Source organism: Acartia tonsa, chromosome 3 (genome assembly GCF_053477335.1).
Source record: "Acartia tonsa isolate MP-2025a chromosome 3, ASM5347733v1, whole genome shotgun sequence".
Classification (NCBI taxonomy): domain Eukaryota; kingdom Metazoa; phylum Arthropoda; class Copepoda; order Calanoida; family Acartiidae; genus Acartia; species Acartia tonsa.
The window spans coordinates 10,475,284-10,498,955 of NC_137262.1; the positions used below are offsets into that span (position 1 = coordinate 10,475,284).

General features: G+C 31.1%; 2 protein-coding genes across 2 annotated transcripts in view; both read right to left on the bottom strand.

Annotated features, from left to right (window-relative positions):
* LOC145315098 (uncharacterized) overlaps positions 1-23,548 on the bottom strand; it is a 37,055-nt gene extending 13,507 nt beyond the window's left edge. Inside the window, exons 1-5 of the mRNA XM_080155140.1 lie at positions 23,448-23,548; positions 22,425-22,517; positions 18,340-18,435; positions 14,708-14,815; positions 13,117-13,202 (exon numbers count right to left, since the gene is read on the bottom strand). Of these exons, the coding sequence (XP_080011266.1) occupies positions 13,117-13,202; positions 14,708-14,815; positions 18,340-18,435; positions 22,425-22,516 (382 nt within the window). The 5' untranslated portion in view covers position 22,517; positions 23,448-23,548. The remainder of the gene's footprint in view (positions 1-13,116; positions 13,203-14,707; positions 14,816-18,339; positions 18,436-22,424; positions 22,518-23,447) is intronic.
* LOC145312916 (uncharacterized) lies at positions 1,295-9,513 on the bottom strand. Its single transcript, XM_080152123.1, has 8 exons — positions 9,498-9,513; positions 3,934-4,095; positions 3,693-3,814; positions 3,430-3,536; positions 3,178-3,299; positions 2,789-2,975; positions 2,442-2,562; positions 1,295-2,232 (listed from the first exon to the last, which is right to left on the bottom strand). The coding sequence occupies exons 1-8, from the start codon at positions 9,511-9,513 to the stop codon at positions 1,477-1,479; spliced, it is 1,593 nt and encodes a 530-aa protein (XP_080008249.1). The 3' UTR covers positions 1,295-1,476.
* Positions 23,549-23,672: the final 124 nt, after the last annotated feature.

A 23,672-nucleotide genomic window follows, 5' to 3' on the forward strand; every position in this document is an offset into this window, starting at 1 on the left:
ATTTTTTTGTGAATTAATGTTTTATTAAACCTTAATCTAATTATCTATCCATTAGTTTGTCCATATATCTATCTATTAGTTTGTCCGTATATCTATCTATTAGTTTGTCCGTATATCTATCTATTAGTTTGTCCGTATATCTATCTATTAGATTGTCTGTATATCTATCTATTAGATTGTCTGTATATCTATCTATTAGTTTGTCCGTATATCTATCTATTAGTTTGTCCGTATATCTATCTTTTAGTTTGTCTGTATATCTATCTATTAGTTTGTCCGTATATCTATCTATTAGATTGTCTGTATATCTATCTATTAGTTTGTCCGTATATCTATCTTTTAGTTTGTCTGTATATCTATCTATTAGTTTGTCCGTATATCTATCTTGTAGTTCGTCTGTATATCTATCTATTAGATTGTCCGTATATCTATCTATTAGTTTGTCCGTATATCTATCTTTTAGTTTGTCCGTATATCTATCTATTAGTTTGTCTGTATATCTATCTATTAGTTTGTCCGTATATCTATCTTGTAGTTCGTCTGTATATCTATCTATTAGTTTGTCCGTATGTATTATTTTTTTAAAATGTTATGTAACCCCCCCCCCCCCCCCAATCATATTTCTTAAAATATCTTATACGTGAGTCACACACAAAGTAGAGAAACAGGTGCACATATATTGTTAATGAATTCTGGCGTGGGGGGGGGGGGGGTTACAATGATGCATCAGATTCAGAAGTAGCTAATATACCAACCAAAGTTTTTTTTATAATATCTATATGTGATACTTAATTTTTCAAAATATTGCTTGACTTTGATGTATCAATGATCAGAAATAGCTATTTATTTATCTAATATACCAAACAAAATTTTTTTTTATAATAATTAATATAATATCTATATCAGTTACTTAAGTTCTCAAATTTAAAATATAGCTTGAATTTTCTAAAGAATAATTCTTACAACATTTCTGTACGAACACCTTGGCTGACCGTAATATCATGTTACCAGTTACTTACCACCACCCCCCCCCCCCCATATTCCGTGGGTAATCCCCATAAATCATACATTTAAATAAATACAGGAGAAGACTTTATAATAATAATACTCGAGTCCCCTCCCTCCTCTTTACTACTTACTAGTAATATAAATAAAGACATCTTCTTAGCTTTAACTTTACCAATTCCGAGCCTAACCAAGGAGAGCGCAAAATCTGTCGGACGACACGAAACAAACAGACCAATGAGAGTTCGAGTTGGGTGGGTTAGCGGAGATTGTTAAATAACAAATTAGCTGTAATAAATAATAGGTTTATTTCATATTGTTCAAACAAAATTGAAAATACAAATACAATACATTATTATGATCCTGTTACTTTCAATTGTTTTAATAAGTTTATTTCATTTTATTATTCTTTCATACAAAAAATACAATATTTTGCTAAATGATTGATCTCAAAACAATCTTCATCATGGCTTAACTTAAAAAATCCGTGAGGTTTGATTTGGGAACCAGGTTATTGAATCCGAGGAACATAAGTTCCTTAACCAGATGGCCCTTTAGGTTATACCTCCTTTCGCTGAAAAGCAATTTAAGGTGGGAAAATATTCTTTCCACCCTCGAATTGCTTACAGGCAGAAGAATAAGGTTCGCTAAGAGCTCCCTGATTTGTGCTGGGTACTGGTCTTCTTCAAGCATGTTGGCAACTGTTCCATGGATTAGCTCCAGTGTCGCTGATCTGGAACCTCTCTTCTGTGCTCCTTTATCGTTTGTCCATTTTTGATAATAGTCTGTCAGTTTTACGGCATTTTGAACGCGCCATTTTCTGAGTCCTTGATACAGTTCCGATCTCATGACTGCAAGTTCATCAATTTTCCTCTTTGCTCTTTCCTGTTCTTGTTTTTGTTCATAGGCCAGCTTTCTTTGTTTGAACACAGCTACGAACAGAGGTGATCCAATAACATTATCATCACTGCTTGTAGTCTCAGTCTCCTCCTGGACCTGTTGTTCAGGTTCTCCAGCTCCTGAATCATCCTCGTCCTCCTCGTCGATGCTGGTATCATCTGCTGGTGGCTCTCCTTCATTCTGTTCTTCATCCTCGCCAGAGTCAGACAATTTAGACAACTGGATCCTTAGTAATCTTTCTCCGATGATTGCTGCACTCTGGTAGCCACGTTCAAGGATCCATTCTGCATATTCTTTATCAACTAGCTGACTGGGAAGTAGGCCTTCCTGTAAATATAAAGAAATTAATATTTGATATAAATTACATTTAGGAAAAAAAGTAAATTTCTCATACTTCAACATTTTAAGAAAGCCTAAAACTTTATCTCAATTTCCATCTCTCTATTATGACGAGTTTTTGTTGCAATTTTATTATTATTATACCTGCACCATTTCCAGGTTTTTGTTGCAATTTTATTATTATTATATAATTATACCTGCACCATTTCCAGGTAAGTCTTGCTGAAGGGGTGCAGAAACAACAGAGTTGTCCACCCTTCACTATTCAGCATTTTCTCTACCCTCTTCTTCAGATTGGCATACACTGTGGCAGCAAACCTATACATAAAAAAATAAAAAATAAAATACAAATAAATAAAATAAAATATGTTTTTAGATGGTTTTGTTTGTATATTGCTAATCCCCTCCCCTCTAGGCTCTAACTACTACTTTGCTTCAATAAAATTTTATTTTTGATAATGATATCTTTATTAGTATGGCGCATTTTTTCAACTAAAATGCATCTTATTTATTATTAGCAAATAGTAAAACCATAAACACAAACCTGTTGTCACACTTCTGCAGGTTATCCAGATGTTCAAAGACCGTCTCCAAATTACTGAACATGCTGGGGATTGTTGCCTCCAGTCCTTGGGCGCTCTTGGTGATTAGTATGTCCACCCTCTCCAGGACAATTCTGATGTCTGCAAGCAAACCATTCTGAATGGCGGATGGCCATTTTACATCTTTGACTGAAACAAAAAAAATACTTTAAATATTATGTCATCACATAATAAAATAATTTTAACTTTTATTTATAATTTTGTGTCACCATCTTTGACTTAAACATAAAAAATACTTGAAATATTATGTCACCACATCAAAGAATAATTTTTATAATTTTGTGTCACCAAATAAACAAAACTTTAAATATTATTATAACAGATAACTTACTTCCTTGTGCTATCAGAGATTGTTTTACTTCTTGTAACAAGTCCTTATTGTTCAACAACTCGAAGTATCTCACGACCATATTCACTCTGCTGCTCCACCTGGTATCCACTGGTTTGATCAGTCTGAAAAAAAAGATAATTAAAATTAAATGATAAATCTAACTACGTTGAAAAGTTGAACACCCCCCCCCCCCCAATCAGAAAATTCAAAATAAATACTAATAATTAACACTAATAAATAAACAACACTTACATTCTTTGCTTGTATTTTCTATACAGCTTTCTAATTCTCTTGTTGTTTCTCAGCCTGGACACTAGTTTGTTAAGTATATCCATTGCTGCTTTGTAATCCCTGTTCTCCTAGATACATACAAAAACAAATGAAAACAAATATTCCAAAACCCTTACTATTAAATTTATGAAAATAAATATTTCAACAAAACCCTTACTATTAATTTAAATTAAGCAAGCAAAGTACAAAGTACAACTACAAACTCCCAATAATTATTATATTACCTCACACTTTTCGCAGGAATCACCAAGGGCCAGTTCAGTCTGGTGATTTAGACAGGGAAGCTCTACCATAAACCCGTTCAAACGGGCACTTTCTTCTTGTAACTTTTTCGCTGCCTCAATTGCTGACAAAAAAAAACACATGTTAGTAAAAATTGAAATAAAAATGTTGTTTCTGATTAATATATTAATAATTTGTTGTTTAAATTTCAATGAGATGAGGTGTTATTTGTATCATTCTTACCAGCAGCTCTTTCTTGGGCAGCTAGAAAAGTTACGTCATACCAAGGCAATACAGGCTCTTTCTCAGCAGCAGGCTCTTTCTCAGCAGCAGCACTCGAAGTTCCTTCCCCTGCTCCATCATTATCTTCGTCTCCTGACTCATTCCCTCCTGTCAGCTGGATGCCTTCAGAAATCAGGTAAAATTGTGTTTAATATTTAATATAATCTTGAAAAAATAATATTTGAAATAGAATTCATTTAAATTTATGAGAAAGAAAAATCTGTAAGAAATATAAATGCAGGTGTTAAAACTTAAAACCTTATAAAAAGAGGGGAGAATTTCATTAGATTGGTTTAGCCTGGTGGACGTGGTAAATGTAATGGTTAGTTAGAAGGAGGGGTGGGGGAGGGAGATAAACAACAAGATTTAATTTCTCACGGAAATACATTTTGATTTTTGTCTGTCTATCTTAGTTTTATGTTGCTTCAGAAAATAGATATTTATCGCATCGTATTATAGACATATTATAGACATTTTCGTTTTTATTTATGTAAATAAATCAGAAATAGCTTCGCTTCAAAAGTTAGTTTCTATAGTTTTACTTTTAACATATTATAGACATTTTCGTTTTTATTTATGTAAATAAATCAGAAATAGCTTCGCTTCAAAAAATAGTTTCTATAGTACTTTTACTTTTAACATATTATAGACATTTTCCGTGGATTTTAATTTTTAAAATTTAAAATATATCTTTAGTTTTTTTTCACAAAGCCGTAATTTGTCGATATAAGTCGATTTAATTTTTTTTATTAAAAAAAATAGATATCATTCTAGAAATCTACATACAAAGAAATAAAAACTTGACTTAAGTACTCGTTTTTATGGTAAATAAAAATATCGTCTGTACTCTGTAGTACTTTCCTAGGAGTTTTATGAAGGCTTTTTGACCAATTATACAAAGATATGATGATAGTAACCAAATTTAGATAATCACTTTAATAATTTTAGTGCTTTCTTTTTGTCTGTCTATCTTTTATTAAATACAAATCGTAAAATTCGGAATAACTATATACGGTTTTTTTGATAAATATCTATTTTTTGAATTAAATTTATTGCCTGGACGGACAGACATACTTACAAAGCTATGTTCATATATATTTAAGATTTTAGATTAGTTTGTTTCCCTTCAGTATTTTATTTTTTTTGGAGCGAAGCTATTTCATAATTAAGTTTTTTTTATAGACATTTTTCCGTGCATTTTAAATTTGTTTCAATTTTCCCATAATTACTAAAATAAAAGAATAATGTCAGTTGTCTATAATATGATAGGATAAATATCTATTCCAATATGGCTTCTAAATTACATATACGGCACAATGCGATAAATATCTATTTCAAACCGTTGGGTCAGTTACCAGTAATTATATAGAAATAAAAACTTGACTTAAAAAAAAAGTACTCGTTAATAAATAGGATAAATATCTATTCCAATATGGCTTCTAAATTACATATACGGCACAATGCGATAAATATCTATTTCAAACCGTTGGGTCAGTAATTATATAGAAATAAAAACTTGACTTAAAAGTACTCGTTTTTATGGTAAATAAAATTAACATATCTTCGCTTAATCGCTGTACAATATTTTTTTTTTTTGGGGGGGGGGGGGCGGGGAGGAAAAATTTATTTATTTATGTCACCTGATTAAGGAAGGGAAACTGGAAGGGTCAACTTAACTGAACTCACATGAGAAATATGAGATCTTCATACAGAACAATAATTTTCTATAATTAGGGTCAGTTTGTCCGTCTGTAAAAAACGGATAGCTTTTTTGGTAATTTAGGCATTTGATTCCATCGACTATTCTGAAACTATTTAAGTGTTATTATCCGTTTGTTATACAGTTTCAGAAATCGTTTTAATCTTACAGAACAATAGCTTTTTTATAATTAGGGCTGGTCAATCCGTAAGAAAGCGGATAGCTTTTTTCATTTCTGGTAATGTAGGCATTTGCTTCCTGTATCCGTTTGTCATAAAGTTTCAGTACTAGTTTTTATGGATGTTTTAATCCTTGTTAATATTCCCCAATATACAAGGTATATTGATAAAAGGGTCAACTTAGTCACGTGAACAAGGACAATATACATTTTAACCCCCCCCCCCTTTCATATTCATATTTGACTTGCAACTTTGGATGGAAATATAAATACCCTTTAGGATTTAACTTTCACTTGACCTATACTCCCCCCCCCCCTCTTTTAGCAAAAGTTGACCGATGACATATCATATCATATATTAGGGGAGGGATCTTTTACAACGAGACTTAAATAAATATAAGAAGAGTAAGTATTTAGAAAAAAATAACCTATATAATATAATAATACTAATAGGATACTAGTTCAGATATTTCTTAATCTTAAGCTAATGACCAAAAAAACAAAAATAACAACACGGCACAAATTTTAAATGTTGAATGTGCGTGTGTGCGTCTGTTTTGATCTAGCTGACCTTTACAGGGTAGCTTCTTATAGTTTAATTCGTATATTTATCTTTCTTTTTTGCTTTTAAAAATTTATGTATTTATTAATTATTATTAATGTTAAGCTTCAGACAAAAGCCAACAAAAAAAAACTTTTGCTAGAAATATGCGAAGGTTCCGTGATCATATGAACAGGCTATTTTATTTGAGAAATCCACTATTTTTTAAAAAACTCAAATTGCCCAATAAAATCAAACGGTCTAGCTAAGTTTTTGAAAGGGATAATTAGTGATTTACAACGATATCCTGGCCGTATGAAAATGTATAGCTATTTCAATATTTATCAAATACCTATTTAACCCCTTTCTTTCACACGATTAACCCCCCGTATGAAAATGAGGGAATTTAGCAATATTTGGGACCAATTTTAATATTTTGAAGCCGTAAATTAGTTTTTGAAACTAACGATATGACTGAACAGATAAATTGATGTACATCCCATATGATGATACATAAAATTACCATTTATGTAGATTACAATTAATGATTAAAACGATTGGACACTCAACTAAATGAACCAATCAATATAAGTCCCTAGGGTTGTTAAGCCAACAAATAAGAAAAATTTATTATAAGACTTTTGAGAATAGTTTTAAAAAGAGCCCAATGTCCCCTTCCTCCCTGGGTAAAGTTTAATAGATATAGTACTTATTAGTACAAACTATTTCTAGTCATATAAAATTTATATTTGCTTTATATTTCCTTGATTCTTTTTGCTTGAAATTGTATCTGGAAGGAAGCTAATTCTTTTATCCAGACACCCTCACTTTCTTCATTCTTCCCTCGATGTGCAATCAGTTCCGCATAGGTATCAAAAAACTTTATATATTACACTTGGCTGCGCCCCTAGAGGCCTCTTGGGAGGGTGGTGGTACCCTCCCCCAATATAATTATAAACTTTCATGGGACATTTGAGAAGATACCCTGTTTAGGAGAACCCGATCGGTTCAGCAGTTAGCGAGATACTACCGTACAAACAAACAAACTAAGAGACAAACAAATAAAAATACTTTTACTTTATTATAAGGATTACAGCATAACAATGAGCCCTTTCCCTTTTGATTCATTATCACAATTTTACAAGTCCTTGTGTCTATTTTTTCCTATTAAGAAACACTATGTATAATGCAGATGTGAGTGCACATACTATCCTTCTATCTGAAGCCAAGTCTAAGAAATCTTTTAATTTTTCGCCAGCAGCTTTATGTTATTTCAGTACAACGAAAGAAAGGATTTTTTAAATGGTTTTTGTTTTGTTTTGAAGAAATATTTTTTAGTAGACAATAATATTATATTAATACATTGGAATTCTAGCTTTATCATTGCGAAAATAACATTTACCATTAAGATGCTCAGCAGAGCAATACAAACCAAATGATTTACGGTATAGATGCTAAGTGGCCAAGGGAATCTTCACAAATAACTCAGAAGTCTATCTATGGTGCCAGTCAAATAGATATAATATAATAGGACTGACAGACAGACTGGCAAACAAAGTTAAGTAAAGTTGAGCCACAATAATTCATCAAAATGAAATAACACCTAGCTCGCCAAATCTTTTTATTCCTCACATGGAATTCATTTTTCCTCATAATGAAGGCGAAGCATATAGGGACTACACAACCATTAATCATTCCAACACAAGGATGACAACATCCATAAAAGCGGAGCTCAACAAGTAACACACTAGGATAAACGAGTAATAACAAATAAAATGACAACGCCTATAATATAAAGCTAAATATATTTAAGAAGTCTGAAAACATCTTCTTCGTTATTATATTGTTTAAGGATTTAATGGAAAATGCTTTTAAAAGACGTGCTTAAATTTTCAGACTATTACAGAGTTGGGTTGCTTATATTATTGTGTCCTATCAGTCTAGGAATTACAATTTCAAAATGAAGATAATGATTATATCACGATAATTGCTAAATTTTCTCAATTTTACCTAACCTAACAACAGGAATTACTAAAAAATGTCAAATCAAAAGGACGATTCTAACATGCCTAAATTAAGGACAGACTGACGGAACGACCATAAATGTAGAAAAGCTTCGCTTTTTAACAAAATCTGGCAGAGATATTATTACTAAAGTAAAAGGTTGCGTTTCTTATGGATATTAATCATTTTCATTGTTGTAGGACTATTAGTTTTACTACAGGTTAACTCATTTCTTTCTTTCTTTCTTTCTTTAGTCAAAAGATTTTCAAGATCATTTTTCATCATTTTCATTTAGCGTAAATCTTTTCAAACTTAAAATTATTTTTGGATGGTCATTTTTTGGAGTAGGGTGTTGCCCCCTCAGCCATTTACGAGATCTTAGTGTACACACACAAATACAACTTAACACATACTTTGGGGTACTCTCCTCAAAAATAGTTATAAACCTTCCAAGTGCAAAGGAGAACCGAACAGAGATTATTCGGAACAGACACAGATCTTGTAACTTTTGCATATGTTTTACTTTTATATATTGATTACTAACTTTACTTACACCTTTTATTGATATGTTTATTTAAATAAATAGATATGTAGTTCTTTTGTATAAAACTGTAAAGATATTTATAAGTGAAAGATGATAATGTATTAGATAAGATTACATATTTGTATCAAAGTGCTCACAAATGCTAAATACCCAGGATGTTTATTCAAAATCACACAAATTTAGTAGAACAGCTACTCTATATTTAGATCTTGTCAGTACGTCAGTAAATCCGTTACACTAAATCAATAAATACTCGCATCTGAATTCAACTGCATGTGAAAGGTCAATATAATTTGAATCAAAAATACTTTCATAATTTTTAAATTTAAAATAGGAGAAAACGCTTTGTTAATGTCAAACTGCTTTAAATAAGATATAATTCAAATATGCTGTAAGAAGTTAATTTTTTCCAAATTTTTAAAATATATTTCAAAATAATAGAAGGAGGATTTGGGTGATCGACTAAGCACTTTGAAGGAAGCCAACGAATCTATTTTATGATAAATTTAATGCTATTTTTTGTTTTGTTACTTTGTAAGAACCCAAATATGTTATCTACCTGTTTGTAGAAACATGTTATCAGACATAAACATGGAAATCTTGTTAGAGGCAACGCTTCTATTTAATCAATCTTCTTCGTCTAATCACATATATTATCTTTATCTTATTGTCTGAGCCCATAGCATCTAGGGGCCCTGAATCGAAAGGGAAATGGTAGCAAAAGAAAGACTATAACTATCCCAATACTTAAATTTTGTAAAGAAATATTAAACATAAAATCCTAAAAGGACGTATGTAAATATAATAGATTATCAGTACAGTCGTTAGCGAGATCTTTACGGACCAACAATAACCTTACTTCTGTAAATTATTAATAACTTAGCTTCTAGCACTAGAAAGTAATGTAAGGTAGAAAAATTGCTTGTAACCACTCCAAAACAATTATAAAGATCCCCTGACAAGTAAAAATATATTCTTATTAACCTAGCATCTAAATAAAACGCTTTTGATTTGAATTTTAACACCATCTCTGCGTTTTGTCATCCTTGTTTGATAATACATATACATGTAAATGTAATGATATCACATTAATCAGGATTCTTTTTCATATTGGCTTATAGTCAAGATAGGGAAGGATGTATGTTTGTCTCTTTGTAAATTATTCACAACAATTTTGCCAATTAAATTATTTTTTCATTGAAAAAATATTTCCCTTTTCTAAACTTTTTGGGGATGAAATGTAGACTGTAAACTAAACGAGCCCACAAAAGGTTTTATTAACACGATCTCTCAGTTGCTGGCTTGAAAATTGGGGACTTAATTTGGGATTAAAATCTTGATTAAGTTCTCTAAACCCTAAGTTCTTTTTTTCACAATAATTTTAATCTTATCTTTTTTGTAATTTGTTTTGTAATTTGTATTGTACTTCAAATTGTCGAATCCATTATTTTACATATATTGAAAATGTATGCTAGAATTAAACCTGTTCGCCATGAAGTCTAAAGGAGAAAGTTGTTTCTTGTAAACAATAAAAAATATAATTTTTAATGAATGATTTTATAGAAGCGCTTTGTATCTATCTAGATGTAGATGAAAGAAGTAAATACATTAATACAAAATACATTAGCATAGTGCATTGCTAATAAAAACCGTGGGTATGGCAGGTTTAGCAAGGACCAGGGACAGATGTTCGTTGTAATGATTGTGTTTAATTTGTTTTTTTCCCTTCCATTTTCCTTTTGATACCCAAAGTTTTATGACCAGGTTGGCTAAAAAATTTGGGTAATATTAATGAATTTAGATGGGATAGATGGAATTAAAAGTTGAAACTTTTAAGCCAATACTTTTATTTTACAGAAGGGGTAATTTTGTTTATCATCAACTATAGAAAACAGGCGTATTTTTTTATTTCTCGCACATTTCTCCCTTTATTATTTAGTCCCATAGTAATCAGTAATTAATTCGCAATCATTTAACATAAGCTTTGGAAAGCTTAATAAGTGTACCCATCCTGTGTAGGACTAAGTATACCTAATATAAAAAGTACATTACAACCATGTTTGTATTCCTTTCTGTTATCTGATTGATAACATCAATATGCAGGCAGTCAGGGATACGACAATCAAAGATAAAATAATCTCCGAAAAGCTTAATTAATAAAGTTCTATTTTTGGTAGTCGGCAGTTTTTAGGGTTAAAATTAAGGCTGTTGATTAAATAAACCTGAATTGTTCTGTACCCTAAAAATCCCTAATCAATATGGGTATATAATTTAGTTTCTATAGCAAGGAGCTGGCGTTACAGTGCACTATGGAAATTGTGATTTAGATTTAATTTTCATGATTTGCTTATGCTTATCTAAAACATTATAAAGAGTAAGTAATTTTCATTAGAGGTTTTTTATTCATATAAAACCTCATATTTCTTAAAACATCGTTTTATATATTTATATATCAAATGTTTTAGGTAAATCAACTTTTTTTTAGCTAACAAAGCAAAATTATGTATATTATTTTATGGAGTAGACATATCTCTGTTTTAGTCTGAGTATATTATTCTATGGAGTAGACATACCTCTGTCTTAGTCTGTGTATATTATTCTATGTAGTAGACATACCTCTGTCTTAGTCTGAGTATATTATTCTATGGAGTAGACATACCTCTGTCTTAGTCTGTGTATATTATTCTATGGAGTAGACATACCTCTGTCTTAGTCTGTGTATATTATTCTATGTAGTAGACATACCTCTGCCTTAGTGTATGTATATTATTCTATGGAGTAGACATACCTCTGTCTTAGTCTGAGTATAGTATTCTATGAAGTAGACATAGCTCTGTCTTAGTCTGTGTATATCATTTTATGGAGTAGACATACCTCTGTCTTAGTCTGTGTATATTATTCTATGTAGTAGACATACCTCTGTCTTAGTCTGTGTATATTATTCTATGGAGTAGACATACCTCTGTCTTAGTCTGTGTATATTATTCTATGGAGTAGACATACCTCTGTCTTAGTCTGTGTATATTATTCTATGGAGTAGACATACCTCTGTCTTAGTCTGTGTATATTATTCTATGGAGTAGACATACCTCTGTCTTAGTCTGTGTATATTATTCTATGGAGTAGACATACCTCTGTCTTAGTCTGTGTATATTATTCTATGGAGTAGACATACATCTGTCTTAGTCTGTGTACATTATTCTATGGAGTATACATACCTCTGTCTTAGTCTGTGTAGATTATTCTATGGTGTAGACAAACCTTTGTCTTAGTCTGTGTATATTATTCTATGGAGTATACAGACCTCTGTCTTAGTCTGTGTATATTATTCTACGGAGTAGACATTCCTCTGTCTTAGTCTGTGTATATTATTCTATGGAGTAGACAGACCTCTGTCTTAGTCTGTGTATATTATTCTACGGAGTATACAGACCTCTGTCTTAGTCTGTGCATATTATTCTATGGAGTGGACATACCTCTGTCTTAGTCTGTGTATATTATTCTATGGAGTATACAGACCTCTGTCTTAGTCTGTGTATATTATTCTACGGAGTAGACATACCTCTGTCTTAGTCTGTGTATATTATTCTATGGAGTGGACATACCTCTGTCTTAGTCTGTGTATATTTTTCTATGGAGTAGACATACCTCTGTCTTAGTCTGTGTATATTTTTCTATGGAGTAGACAGACCTCTGTCTTGGTCACATATATTACAATTTCCTTTTATTGTCCCCATTAAGCATATTGTACTCAGATATTACAAATTGAGAGAGAGAGAGAGAGAGAGAGAGAGAGAGAGAGAGAGAGAGAGAGAGAGAGAGAGAGAGAGAGAGAGAGAGAGAGAGAGAGAGAGAGAGAGAGAGAGCAGTGTATTGGAAAAGATAATGAAAATCCTTATTGGTTTGCTAATATGTGTAATTTGTGATTCTTTCCTATTTATAAATACAACTATATACCAGGGCTCGGCAGTCGCGACCAAGCCTCAAATTTAAACCCGTATGGATGCTTTAAAAAAATTATTAAAAGAGGAATTGCCACATTTGGGTCATTTCTAGACTTCAAGTCGATTTTTAAATTGTAAACGGTTGATTTCCATGAGGCTTACAGACAATCATTTTTGACCATATTAACCAATCAAGCAAATTGAGGATTTTTTTAAAAATATTATTTTTCTCACCTGTATGAAAGAAAATCTTCTTGGAGAAATGTTCTTCATCTGATTGGTCTTTACAGGACATGGCGAACCAATACGAGGTATTTTCCCTAAAACATATGTTGATTGTAATAAGTATTTTAAAAAAATTTATTCAAAATGTATTGCTGGTCATCAAGCTAATAATTATTAAAATCAATTTATTGTGGGAATGGGTAAATACACGATAATTAGAAAATGACCTTACGGGCAAGTTTTAACTTTATACTAAATTTGACTAAAGATACCATTATAAGCAATAAACAATGTACAATGCACGTCCTTGTGTAATTTCATTACAAAACAAATTCTTTCTTTTCATGAACCTTCTTGCTAATCTTCTCTCAAAACTCTTTATGTTTGATTGTTATTTCATTTTAGTTAAAACTGAATAAATTTTTTTTGCTAAACAGAATTAGAATTAGGAAATATACCAAAAGAAATTTCTACGTTTTTTGCAATTTTTTATTTTTATATTTGAACATGATGATTAAACAAAAAATTGGGGTTTTGTTGTGTTTATAATTTTCCGGAATAGAGATAGCATTTTCATTTGATAAGATTTTTTAAAGTTTTTTTTTTATATCCCTTCACACTTCATCATATCCACTTTTTAAAACAATCAGCAAGAACAGCTGCCTGCAAAAACATAGGATTCTTTAGAATATTTTGCAGGGCTTTGCAGCCGTGCCTCAGCCGCGCATAAGCCTCAAACGTAAGTCCGCGTGTTTGTAAAAAACTTAAATTCTGAAAAGATTGATAGTCTGTTGAGTAACAGGTTTAAACATCCGACTGAATTTATGACGATTTCACTGAGGCTTACATGCGGCTGCCGAATATTTTGTATTATTTGAAATGCACATGTGTAGTGAATATTTGGTTGGATTATCTTGTTTTCTACATCATTAAGATAACAATAAAAAGTTATTGTAAACTATTTAAGTAAAATGCATTTTTAGTATTCAAAAGTTAATTCAATATTTCATTTTGATACAAGAATAAAGATTATTATTTTCGGTTTTATATATAATACGGTTAATACATGTAATACAAGTATGATGAAAATTTGTATTTTGCCCCAAAATTACAAATAGCAGGCCAGTATGCATTTTAATTGACCAACGGTAGGCCAGTATAAAAAAACCTTCATCATTAAAATATTTCTTTTATTTTATTGTAAAAAAATAAAAATGTAGTAATGTTAAATCAATTCAACACAATAAAATCTGTATGAATGTCATTTGATTTATGCCATGTCAATGATATGTCAGCTATTACCACCTTATAGTCGACATAAACATCAAAATTATAATAGTCATTTATTGCATTGTATTATAGACAGCTTTCCGCGGATATGAAAATGAAAAATAAAAGACTAAACCCAGTTTTGTTAGTCCCGACGGCTCGGGCAAACAAAACTGGTTTCAATTTTATGATTTTTATTTCAATATTCAATTCATGGATAATTGTCTGTAATATGATACGATACATGATTTTTCAATATGTCTAAGAACCAGTCTTATTCCAGCGGATATTATTCGGTTTCGAGGCCATACTGGAAACATGTTATATTTACCTGAGAGGATGAAGGTTGAAGCTTCTGTGGATAGGTAGAAAATTTTCCACAAGAAATGTTGAATTGCTTCCCTCTGTTTCTCCGTAGGTTAAATCACAACTTTTCATTCTGAGAACAAAAATGAGATAAGAAAAAAAAATTAAAATAAAAAAAAGTAGGGGGTGAATGCCCCTTTGATGTTTAACCCTCTACAACCACCTTTTCAAGGGTGTATATTCCCCTAAAACAGCTAAGGGGGGTATCAAGTTAAAAAGTAACATCCTATTTAATTTTGAAGGAGATGTGAAAATGCGTCAATTTTTTCAAGTAAATAAAGATTTTTTTGAGTGTGTTTATTATGTTATAGGGGACTTATCACCTTCCACCCCCTTCCCCCTGACAATATTTTGTTTTATGGAGGTGTCAACATTTTCAAATCCCCCCCAAAATAAAAGTTCTTTTGCTAAAGTACTGAAAATTAGTAATTACTTTTAATTAAAAATCTTTAAAGTTTTTAATTTGTATTAGAATAGCTGCTCTAATATTCACAAATGTCCTTAGGTTTCTGGGCATCAGTTGACATCTTTTATCGACAAAGATATTTTTTATTCTTGTTATTGCCACGCTACATATTAACACACATATCCTTGATATAATTATGTGGCTTCATTGCATTGCAAGCCAAAATGAATTTGCTCAGAAAACAAATAAATAGTAGCGAAACTTCTACACTCTAAAATTTGATTACAATATTTTTGTAAAATTAAATACTAATTTTTACTTTATTATCTAAAAAAAAAGCGGCAATGTTCATTTTCGCATACTACCATATTCGCATGTTATTTTTATATTGGGAAAAAAGACACAATAATAAATTAATTAGAGGGGTTGTTCAACGATATGTTTTAAGAAAAGGAGAGATACTTGTGATATTATAATAAAAATTGTATTGGGACAAAGTGTTTAAAAAATCAGGCATGTAACGTCATAAACGAGGAGAGGATAAAGCTCCTAAAAAAGAGGTGGATAATCAATCATTTTTATTACGTCACATGGCTGATTCTTTAGACACTTTGTCCGGCTACTAAAAAGTTGCGGTTCTGATAATGTAAAAATGATATGCATAGTGACGCCACAACAATAACAAACTGTAACATAAAATTAGAATAATTTTTTGACAGTGCAAAAATAACAAACAATAAATTAGATAAACAAAAAGTCAGTTTTCTCATTTCCTTTCCGTTTCTTATTCTTTTGGCTTTCATTAGTTTTCCTTATTTTTGTATAAATTAGTTTTGGATAATGGTATAAATTATACATCATATATAATCTTTAAAGTAAAACACAAAGGAAAAAGATTTTCTCGTATGGCTTTGAAATCGATTATTATCTGCTGAATTAGAACCGGTTCTCATAATAAAAATAATCATCATAAAACCAATCCCAGTTTTGTTACCCAGAGCCTTCAGCTCCTCGGGGCTAACAAAACTGGTTTTAATCTTATAACATTTTAATATCAGCGGAAAGTTGTCTATAACACGATAAGATAATAACTATTAAATGATTATTAGGGAACTTAGTATGTTTGTGCTTGGTTGATTTAGATTATAAAAATTAATAAATTTTACATTTCCTAATTGATTGTTGAAAACTATCTCCAAAGTAAAGAGAAGAGCCCAGCTGGGTTTCTTTGCAGCTGTTTATGTTTACATTACCAAATATTTACCAATATAATACTGTCTGTCTAGCCTGGTTAAAATTAACATTCCAGTTTAAGGTCAAAAAGGAAAGTTAAGCGATTAAGAGAAATTTCTTTTTTTAAATGTTAGCTTTTTGGCCAAGCAATGTCATTATTACTAATTACGAAAATATCAAGAAGAGTACTTTTTAAACCAAAACCACATTACTGGGTCAATTAAGTTTTTAAGTAAAAATTACTGTCCTTTTTTTTGTTGTCCCTTCCTTGAATTTTTTATTTCCTAATCCCAGGGCTCGGAAGGTGCTGGTCAGCTGCGACTAAGTGTCAAATTTAAACCCGTTTAAATGCATTATTTTTTTTTTTGAAAAGAGGCATTCCCATATATATTAGGTTAGGTTTAGACCTCCAGCTGATTTTTAAAATTGTAAATAGTTGATTTGCTTTAGGCTTTCAGGCAGCTGGGGCGCGGCTGTCGAGCCCTGTCTAATCCACATTTGAATATAAGGAAAATAATCCCTAAAAACGTATTCTTAACTCGGCTAAACACACACTGAGTAGATGCAAAAGTTTTTGGCTGCACTTTTCTTTTTCCCAAGTAGTTGGACTTAACTTTGGCTTTTAACACAGGCACAACATTATGCTTTCCTAATGTATCATGCATTGTGTTTTAGTTGCATAGCTGATCTCCATAGCTTATGCATTGGTTCGTCTATCATTGAGTTTTGCTGCCTTTATTATGAAAGACTAGTTACTTCAACCCTAGCCTTATTTTTAAAATTTAGGATAGGTTTTTTTCTATAATATACAGAAGTAAGTTTTTTTTAATGTTTGAAGCAAAGGATCTATGAAATTACTGGTTAGTTGACGTTGTGCTTTTCAGAGAAGTATAACATACATCTAAATCAAATTCACCCAATAATCAAGCATAATATTATTGTTTTTTTGTTCTACATTAAAATAAAAATAGAAGTAAAATTATTTCTTATTAATTTTCTATAAATTATTGCTGAGTCATTATTAAGATTAAGTTCTGAATAGAAACAATAAAATATTTCTTAGATAAATAAATAAAAGGTAAGAAATGCTTATACTGTGTATTAACCAGGGATCGAAAAGGATAAAACAATGGCCGATAAATTGGTGTACATCCCCAATGATGATACACAAAATTACTCCTTATACCAATTACAATTAGAGGTTGAAGCGTTTGAACCAACCATTCAAAATCCCCAAAGCTGTTAAGCCAACGAAAAAGAAAACGTTATTATAGACTTTGGGGACTAGTGTAATAAACAGCCCAATGTCCCCACTGTTCCTGGTATTAACGCTGATTATAGTTTCAGCAGCACCAATAAAAGAATAGAAATATATAAGAGGATTACGAAGCAAGAATATTTAGTAGAAAAGAAGTAACTTTTTGGTAGCGAAGATAATCTATAACTTACAAAGTTTGTAGTGTATGACGCTATACTATAGCAGAAAAAATATTATCTCAGCTGCTTTAGAAGATAAATAACAGGTTTTTTTTCTATAAACAATGCGCATCTTCTATAGAAATCATTGTGTAAGTCAGTCTATATGTCTATGGTGCGCTACTTGCCGAGGTTGTCATGTTTGTTTTTAAGTAATCTTTCCGTAAATCATAATCCAGTATGGCTTTGAAACCCATTATATCCTCTGGATTAGAACCAGTTTTCAGCCATACTGAAAATTTATGTATATCATAAGTGTCCCTCTGAACAAATGTGTTTTAAACTTTAAGGAAGCTTCACATAGATCCCGAGGTATTTTTGGCTGTTTTTGTTTACAAAGCAACCAGTTGCTAAAAACATAAAATAAAAAACACAAGCATATAAACATAAAAAAATATCAATGTGTCAAAAAGGTAGTACGTGCAGTAATGTAAGAAATTAAAGATTGTTAATAAAATTAATTAATGACATTACTATGGTACCTGTCTTTTTCCTGTAGAGTGATATACCAGTCAAACACTGCTGTATCTGAATATGCCTTCCACAGAGATACATCCAGCTCTGATGAGTTATCTGACCTGCAAATAAATATATTTAATATAAGAATCCTAAGGTTTTATGTACCCAATGATAATACACAAAAATACCCCTTCTATTGATAAAGTTATTGGTTTTAAAGTTTAGACACTGCCTGTTTGTAATCAACCAATTAAGATACAATAAAGATATTTAGTGTTTTTGGACCAACGAATAAGATACCGTGATAAAAAACTTTGGGTACCAGTGTAATTTACATGCTCCCTGCCTCGCTCAATTAATATTTAACTTTGTATATAGATATAGAAATCAGGAAAAGTTATTGAGGCAATATTTCAAGTTTCAACTACTAACAAAAAACATTGATACTGGTAAACCCAAGGGTAAAAAAATCGCAGCCACATGCAACAAAGACATTCTTTTTTGTTATGAGAAAATTAATCCTTAAACTGCACTCATATATTACTTTTTATGGTCTTTGGTTTACAAATTTGGCCCTAAACATTTTGTTGTCTAAAAACCACCACGACCTGCGTATTCGTAAAGCATATGACATTTTTTAATAATTTAATTTTTACTAATAACCAAGTTGTTAAACATATAACAGCTATTTAAACTATAATAGAAAATCGGGAACTCTGAATGGCTTTAGTATTCAAATTGTAGATTGAGGGGCCAATTAGATATTTTGTATATCTATCTGTACCAAAAGTTTATTATGTTCAATGTGTACATATTTCTACTTATAAATCTCTTTTATATGGCTAGATTAATCCAATTAAGTGTTGCAAACCACATTAAGTATCAGGTCACCTGGAATTATAGGTATTGAGGATAACTTAAACTTTCAAGCTATCTAAATAATAATGTTGTTTCTGAATAAAAATCAATGCTGGCTGCTCTTTTACAACTTATTTTCTTTCTGCGAAAAGAAAATTCTTTTCAAAAAGCGATTTCCTTTGGTAGGGTGAAGCTATAGATACATAAAAGTACCTGGACCTTTAGAAAACTTCAATATAAAAAAGAACGATATATGTTCAATAAATATCTTTTAGTATAAATATATTTACATGAATTAATCCTGCCTCTACTATACATACATGAGCTGGATGCTTTGCCTCTATAATATGGCTGCGGAGGTTAGGAAAATAGCCTAAAACCAACTCAAGATATTTATGAAGTTTTAACCAAAAAATATAAATAAATCAGACCCGCAATTTTCGAGATCTATATTCTTTATCTTCTGACAAAAAATCTCATTACTTTATTTTATAGAATAAGAAAAATTAAATTTGGATTGACCCGTACCTTAATCCTTGAATAGGATAAATTAGATATTAGATTTATGTCCAAATCTCTGACCTTAGCTGACCTCTTTATAATAAGATTTCCAGCAAGGCTTGGCATCTGCGACAAAGCCTTAAATTTAAACCCGTTTGGGTGGTTTTTGAAAATAGGGATTGCCATATTTGGGCCAGTTGTTCACTTCCAGCAGATTTTAAGAATTGTAAAAGGTTGATTTCTCTTACAGGTGGCTGGCGCACGGCTCCCGAGTCATGATTATATTCCTTATATATTAAACTAAACTATTTAATGGAGTAGCTAGGTTTCAATTTATTCAAAGATAAAGGTATAGGGTAACAGCATATGAAACTGACTGTTAATCATACTAGTACCAAATGTTTTATTCGTTGACTTGTTTTTTAGCTGTGTCTAAACATTTCGACCAATAATTTTAATCTACAGAAGGGATACTTGTTTATCATCATTGAGTTTGTACATCAATTTATCGTCCATTGTCTTAACTCTTGATGTAATCGATAGTATAAAAAAGTTATAATATTCCTGGAAAAATAAATTGTATAATTGGGTAAATAGTTATTTCTCGCATCGTATTATAAACGGCTTTCCGCGGATATAGAATGTACAATTATGAGATTAAAACTAGTTTTAATCTTATGATTGTACATTTCTATATTCGTAGAAAGCTGGATATAATACGATGCTAGACATAGTTTTTTCGTATGGATGAGAACCGGTTCCTATCCACCGGATTCGAATGAATACGAGAAAATTTCTTATCTTACCCTACATAGTGTGTCTTGAAGTAAAGCTACTCTAGAACTAGTGTATGCCCGTCCGTCTATCCTGATATATCTAAGTTTAGGTTTAGGCATGTTAAAATCGTTTTATCGATTTAAAACCGTGTCTATTGGTCAGTATGCAACTCTCTAAAAGTTTGACATGAATAAGATGATAAAATTGTCCTTATAATGTCATCCAAGTACATATAGACATGATAATTCGTAACCTATGTTATTTGGTTACATTTAAATTTTCCATCCTTGTTTTTTATGGTATGATATCAGAATTATATTTCTATTAGGAGGAAAAGCTGGGATATAATAAATCATCAGATTTTCAACATTTTTATTTTTAAATATTGAAGAAAGTTGAAAATATCTTTTTACCACAAAATAAGGGCTAGGTAGCCTACTGTTAAAACGTGAAAAATTTTCATTAGTGAAATTTTCAAATTGGCTTTCATAAAGCTTTTTATTTAGTTGTATCCCCTGTCATTATAATATAATCAAGTTTAACAATTTGTCAGCCATTATCACTTTTATACAATGTCATAGTAAGAAAATGTTGTCATTTGAATAATTGTTTGAATTGTTTCGACAGTAAAGTATTAGATAGGAATTAAGAAAAGAATATTTAAAGAGACGAAATCAACCCCAAAACAATTTGAGATGTATGTATATAAAATTCAAGTATCATAAAAACAACAAGACCTTATCAGTTTTATATAAAAGTGTGTAGCTTTTTCTTCTTTAGTAAGCTAATCATGCATATCAAGTTTTTGTTTATGGTAATTTATTCTTTCATCTAGTGAAGATTATGACATCATACTTATAGGTATGACGTTGTTGCTTGCACCTTTGTTTTAGAAACATTTTACAATGGAGTTATACTAGAAATATCAACATTTAGGTTTTCAGATTTACAAAACAATGATGAATTTTGTTAGCTCTGCGGGGCTCTACCCCTATGGGGTCCTGTCCATGTGGGGCTCTTCTAACCCTAATTTGGTTAGTTCTTTAATGAAACAACTCTTTAGGTAAGTTAAATTTTTTAAAAATCTTCTAAAATCTGTTTGGAACACTCTACGAAATATCTAATGGTCAAATATTTAATCCTTTAAAGTTAAAGTTAAACTTTGTTTTGAATATAAATTTTCTGTTTTTGTTTATGCTTAACTAAAGTTTGTTTTTGAATTGTTAATTTGTTGAATTACTTTTCAAGTATAGACTAAACTTTATATATATCTTACAAGGGGTTCAAAAGACATATTTTTTTTCTAAGTCCTAAATGAAAGATGACTTAATTGAAAATATTGTAATTTCAATTTTCTATTGTTGCCAAATGAAAAAAAAATTTAAATAAAATTCATGTCATAAGAGGAGACAGGATTTCTGTATTCAGTACTTTCTATATATGGCTTCCTATCAAAAGGTCTTGATAGTGCCTATATAAATGTTGATGTTAATGTCGTGTGGGTGAGTTGCACCTGGACTGACTTGTCAACTCAAGGCTAGACTCTTGGTCCTTCACCTCATACCCATGGTACAGTATATAACAGACAACCAACCCTTTGAGAGTACGATCTTTGTCTGGAGATCTTAACTGTGCATGGTAATAAGTTGCGCCTGTTTGGTGCCAAGGCATTCTCCCTACTCTACGTTTTAATGTCCTGTGCCGAACAAAGCAGGTAGGTACCATTATTAAATATAGTGCCTATAAAAATATGATCATATTAGAATAGTCCATTGTTCAAATATGACTTAATATGGCATTGGCAATACTGGCAACATTATTGCAGCCAGTGGTAAAAAGAAAGGGCAACAAGCCAACTCGTGACTTGCCAAATACTTATCTAATATATTCTAATAAATCTAGCTAGGGTAATAATGGCAATTGACTAATTGTAGAACACAATAAAATAACTGACGAATTGCCAAATTAATACCTGATATATTCCACAGAATCTAGGGTATCACTTGGCATTGGCAATACTGGCAACAGGTTCATTGCAGTCACCACACAAAATGTCGACAACATCCTGAAAACAATATTGAACAAATCAGTAGGGGAATAGAAAGAAGGTTGCGACAAATTTGCTAATAATTTCGCCTTAAGACTATAGTCATAATGTTCAAAATCTCGACGAAAATACAATGTTTAGATATATGAACAAAATGTGGGGATAACATAAAAAAAAGTCCAAGCTTTTTTTGCGACGGGGGGGGGGGGGATATTCAATATTCCAATAAGGGAGAGGGGGTAATTAAAGTTTGGGGGTAAATCTAATATATTTCAAAACATTTTGGGAAGGCAATTACTTTTTTAACCTCCCCCGCCCCTTTGGACGCCCCTGACACGAAAAATGGTATAAGGTTGACTTGATATATAGATTTTTAAAGACTGCAGTATATTTTAAAGTAAAAATGTTTTACATCATTTTATCTGATAAAACAACTCAAAACTAAAAGTGGAAAAAAGTTGTAAAATTTTAAACAAAGACAAAGTCTATTTTAGTTCTATGAAAATTGAATTAAAATTTTAGAAACAAGTTTTAACCAAAGATTAAAATTTAAGTTATTTTTGTAACAAAAGAAGGAAAGTTTGAAGTGGGTTAATTTTCAAATTCAGGGTTAATCATTTTAATACAAGAACGATTTTAAGCAAAGCGAAAGCAGCAAAGGTTTTTAATCTAAAAGCTAAACAGAAAGGAACGAAGACCCCATATCGTTTTAATAGGTACTAAAATACTAAATTCTGCAGATAACCAGTCCTTGTAAGACACGAACTTTGTCTGAATGACTTAACTGTGCATGGTAGTATATATTAACCGATTTGGCCAATGGGTTCCCCCAACTTTAATTTTGATGCCAAACATATGCTTGATATGGGCTGATATTCAAACTAATTTCCTACCACTGCATTTTACTACACTCCTGAGTTAAAGAATTACCTAAACTAAATAACTTACCTTATTTTTTTTGACTAAGTTGAAGAAGGAAAACTCAAGCAGCTGGGCGGTTATTTTGTTCAAGTTGAGTAAAGCCAGCCATTTGTTACATTTGTTTTTCTGAAAAATACGCAAACTTAGTTAAACTAGTTAACATAGGACAATAAATATTGAAAGACTAGATCACAAATCACTAAATTAGAAGAATAGTTTAGGTTAAGTTATGTGAGGCACTGCAGATTCGAC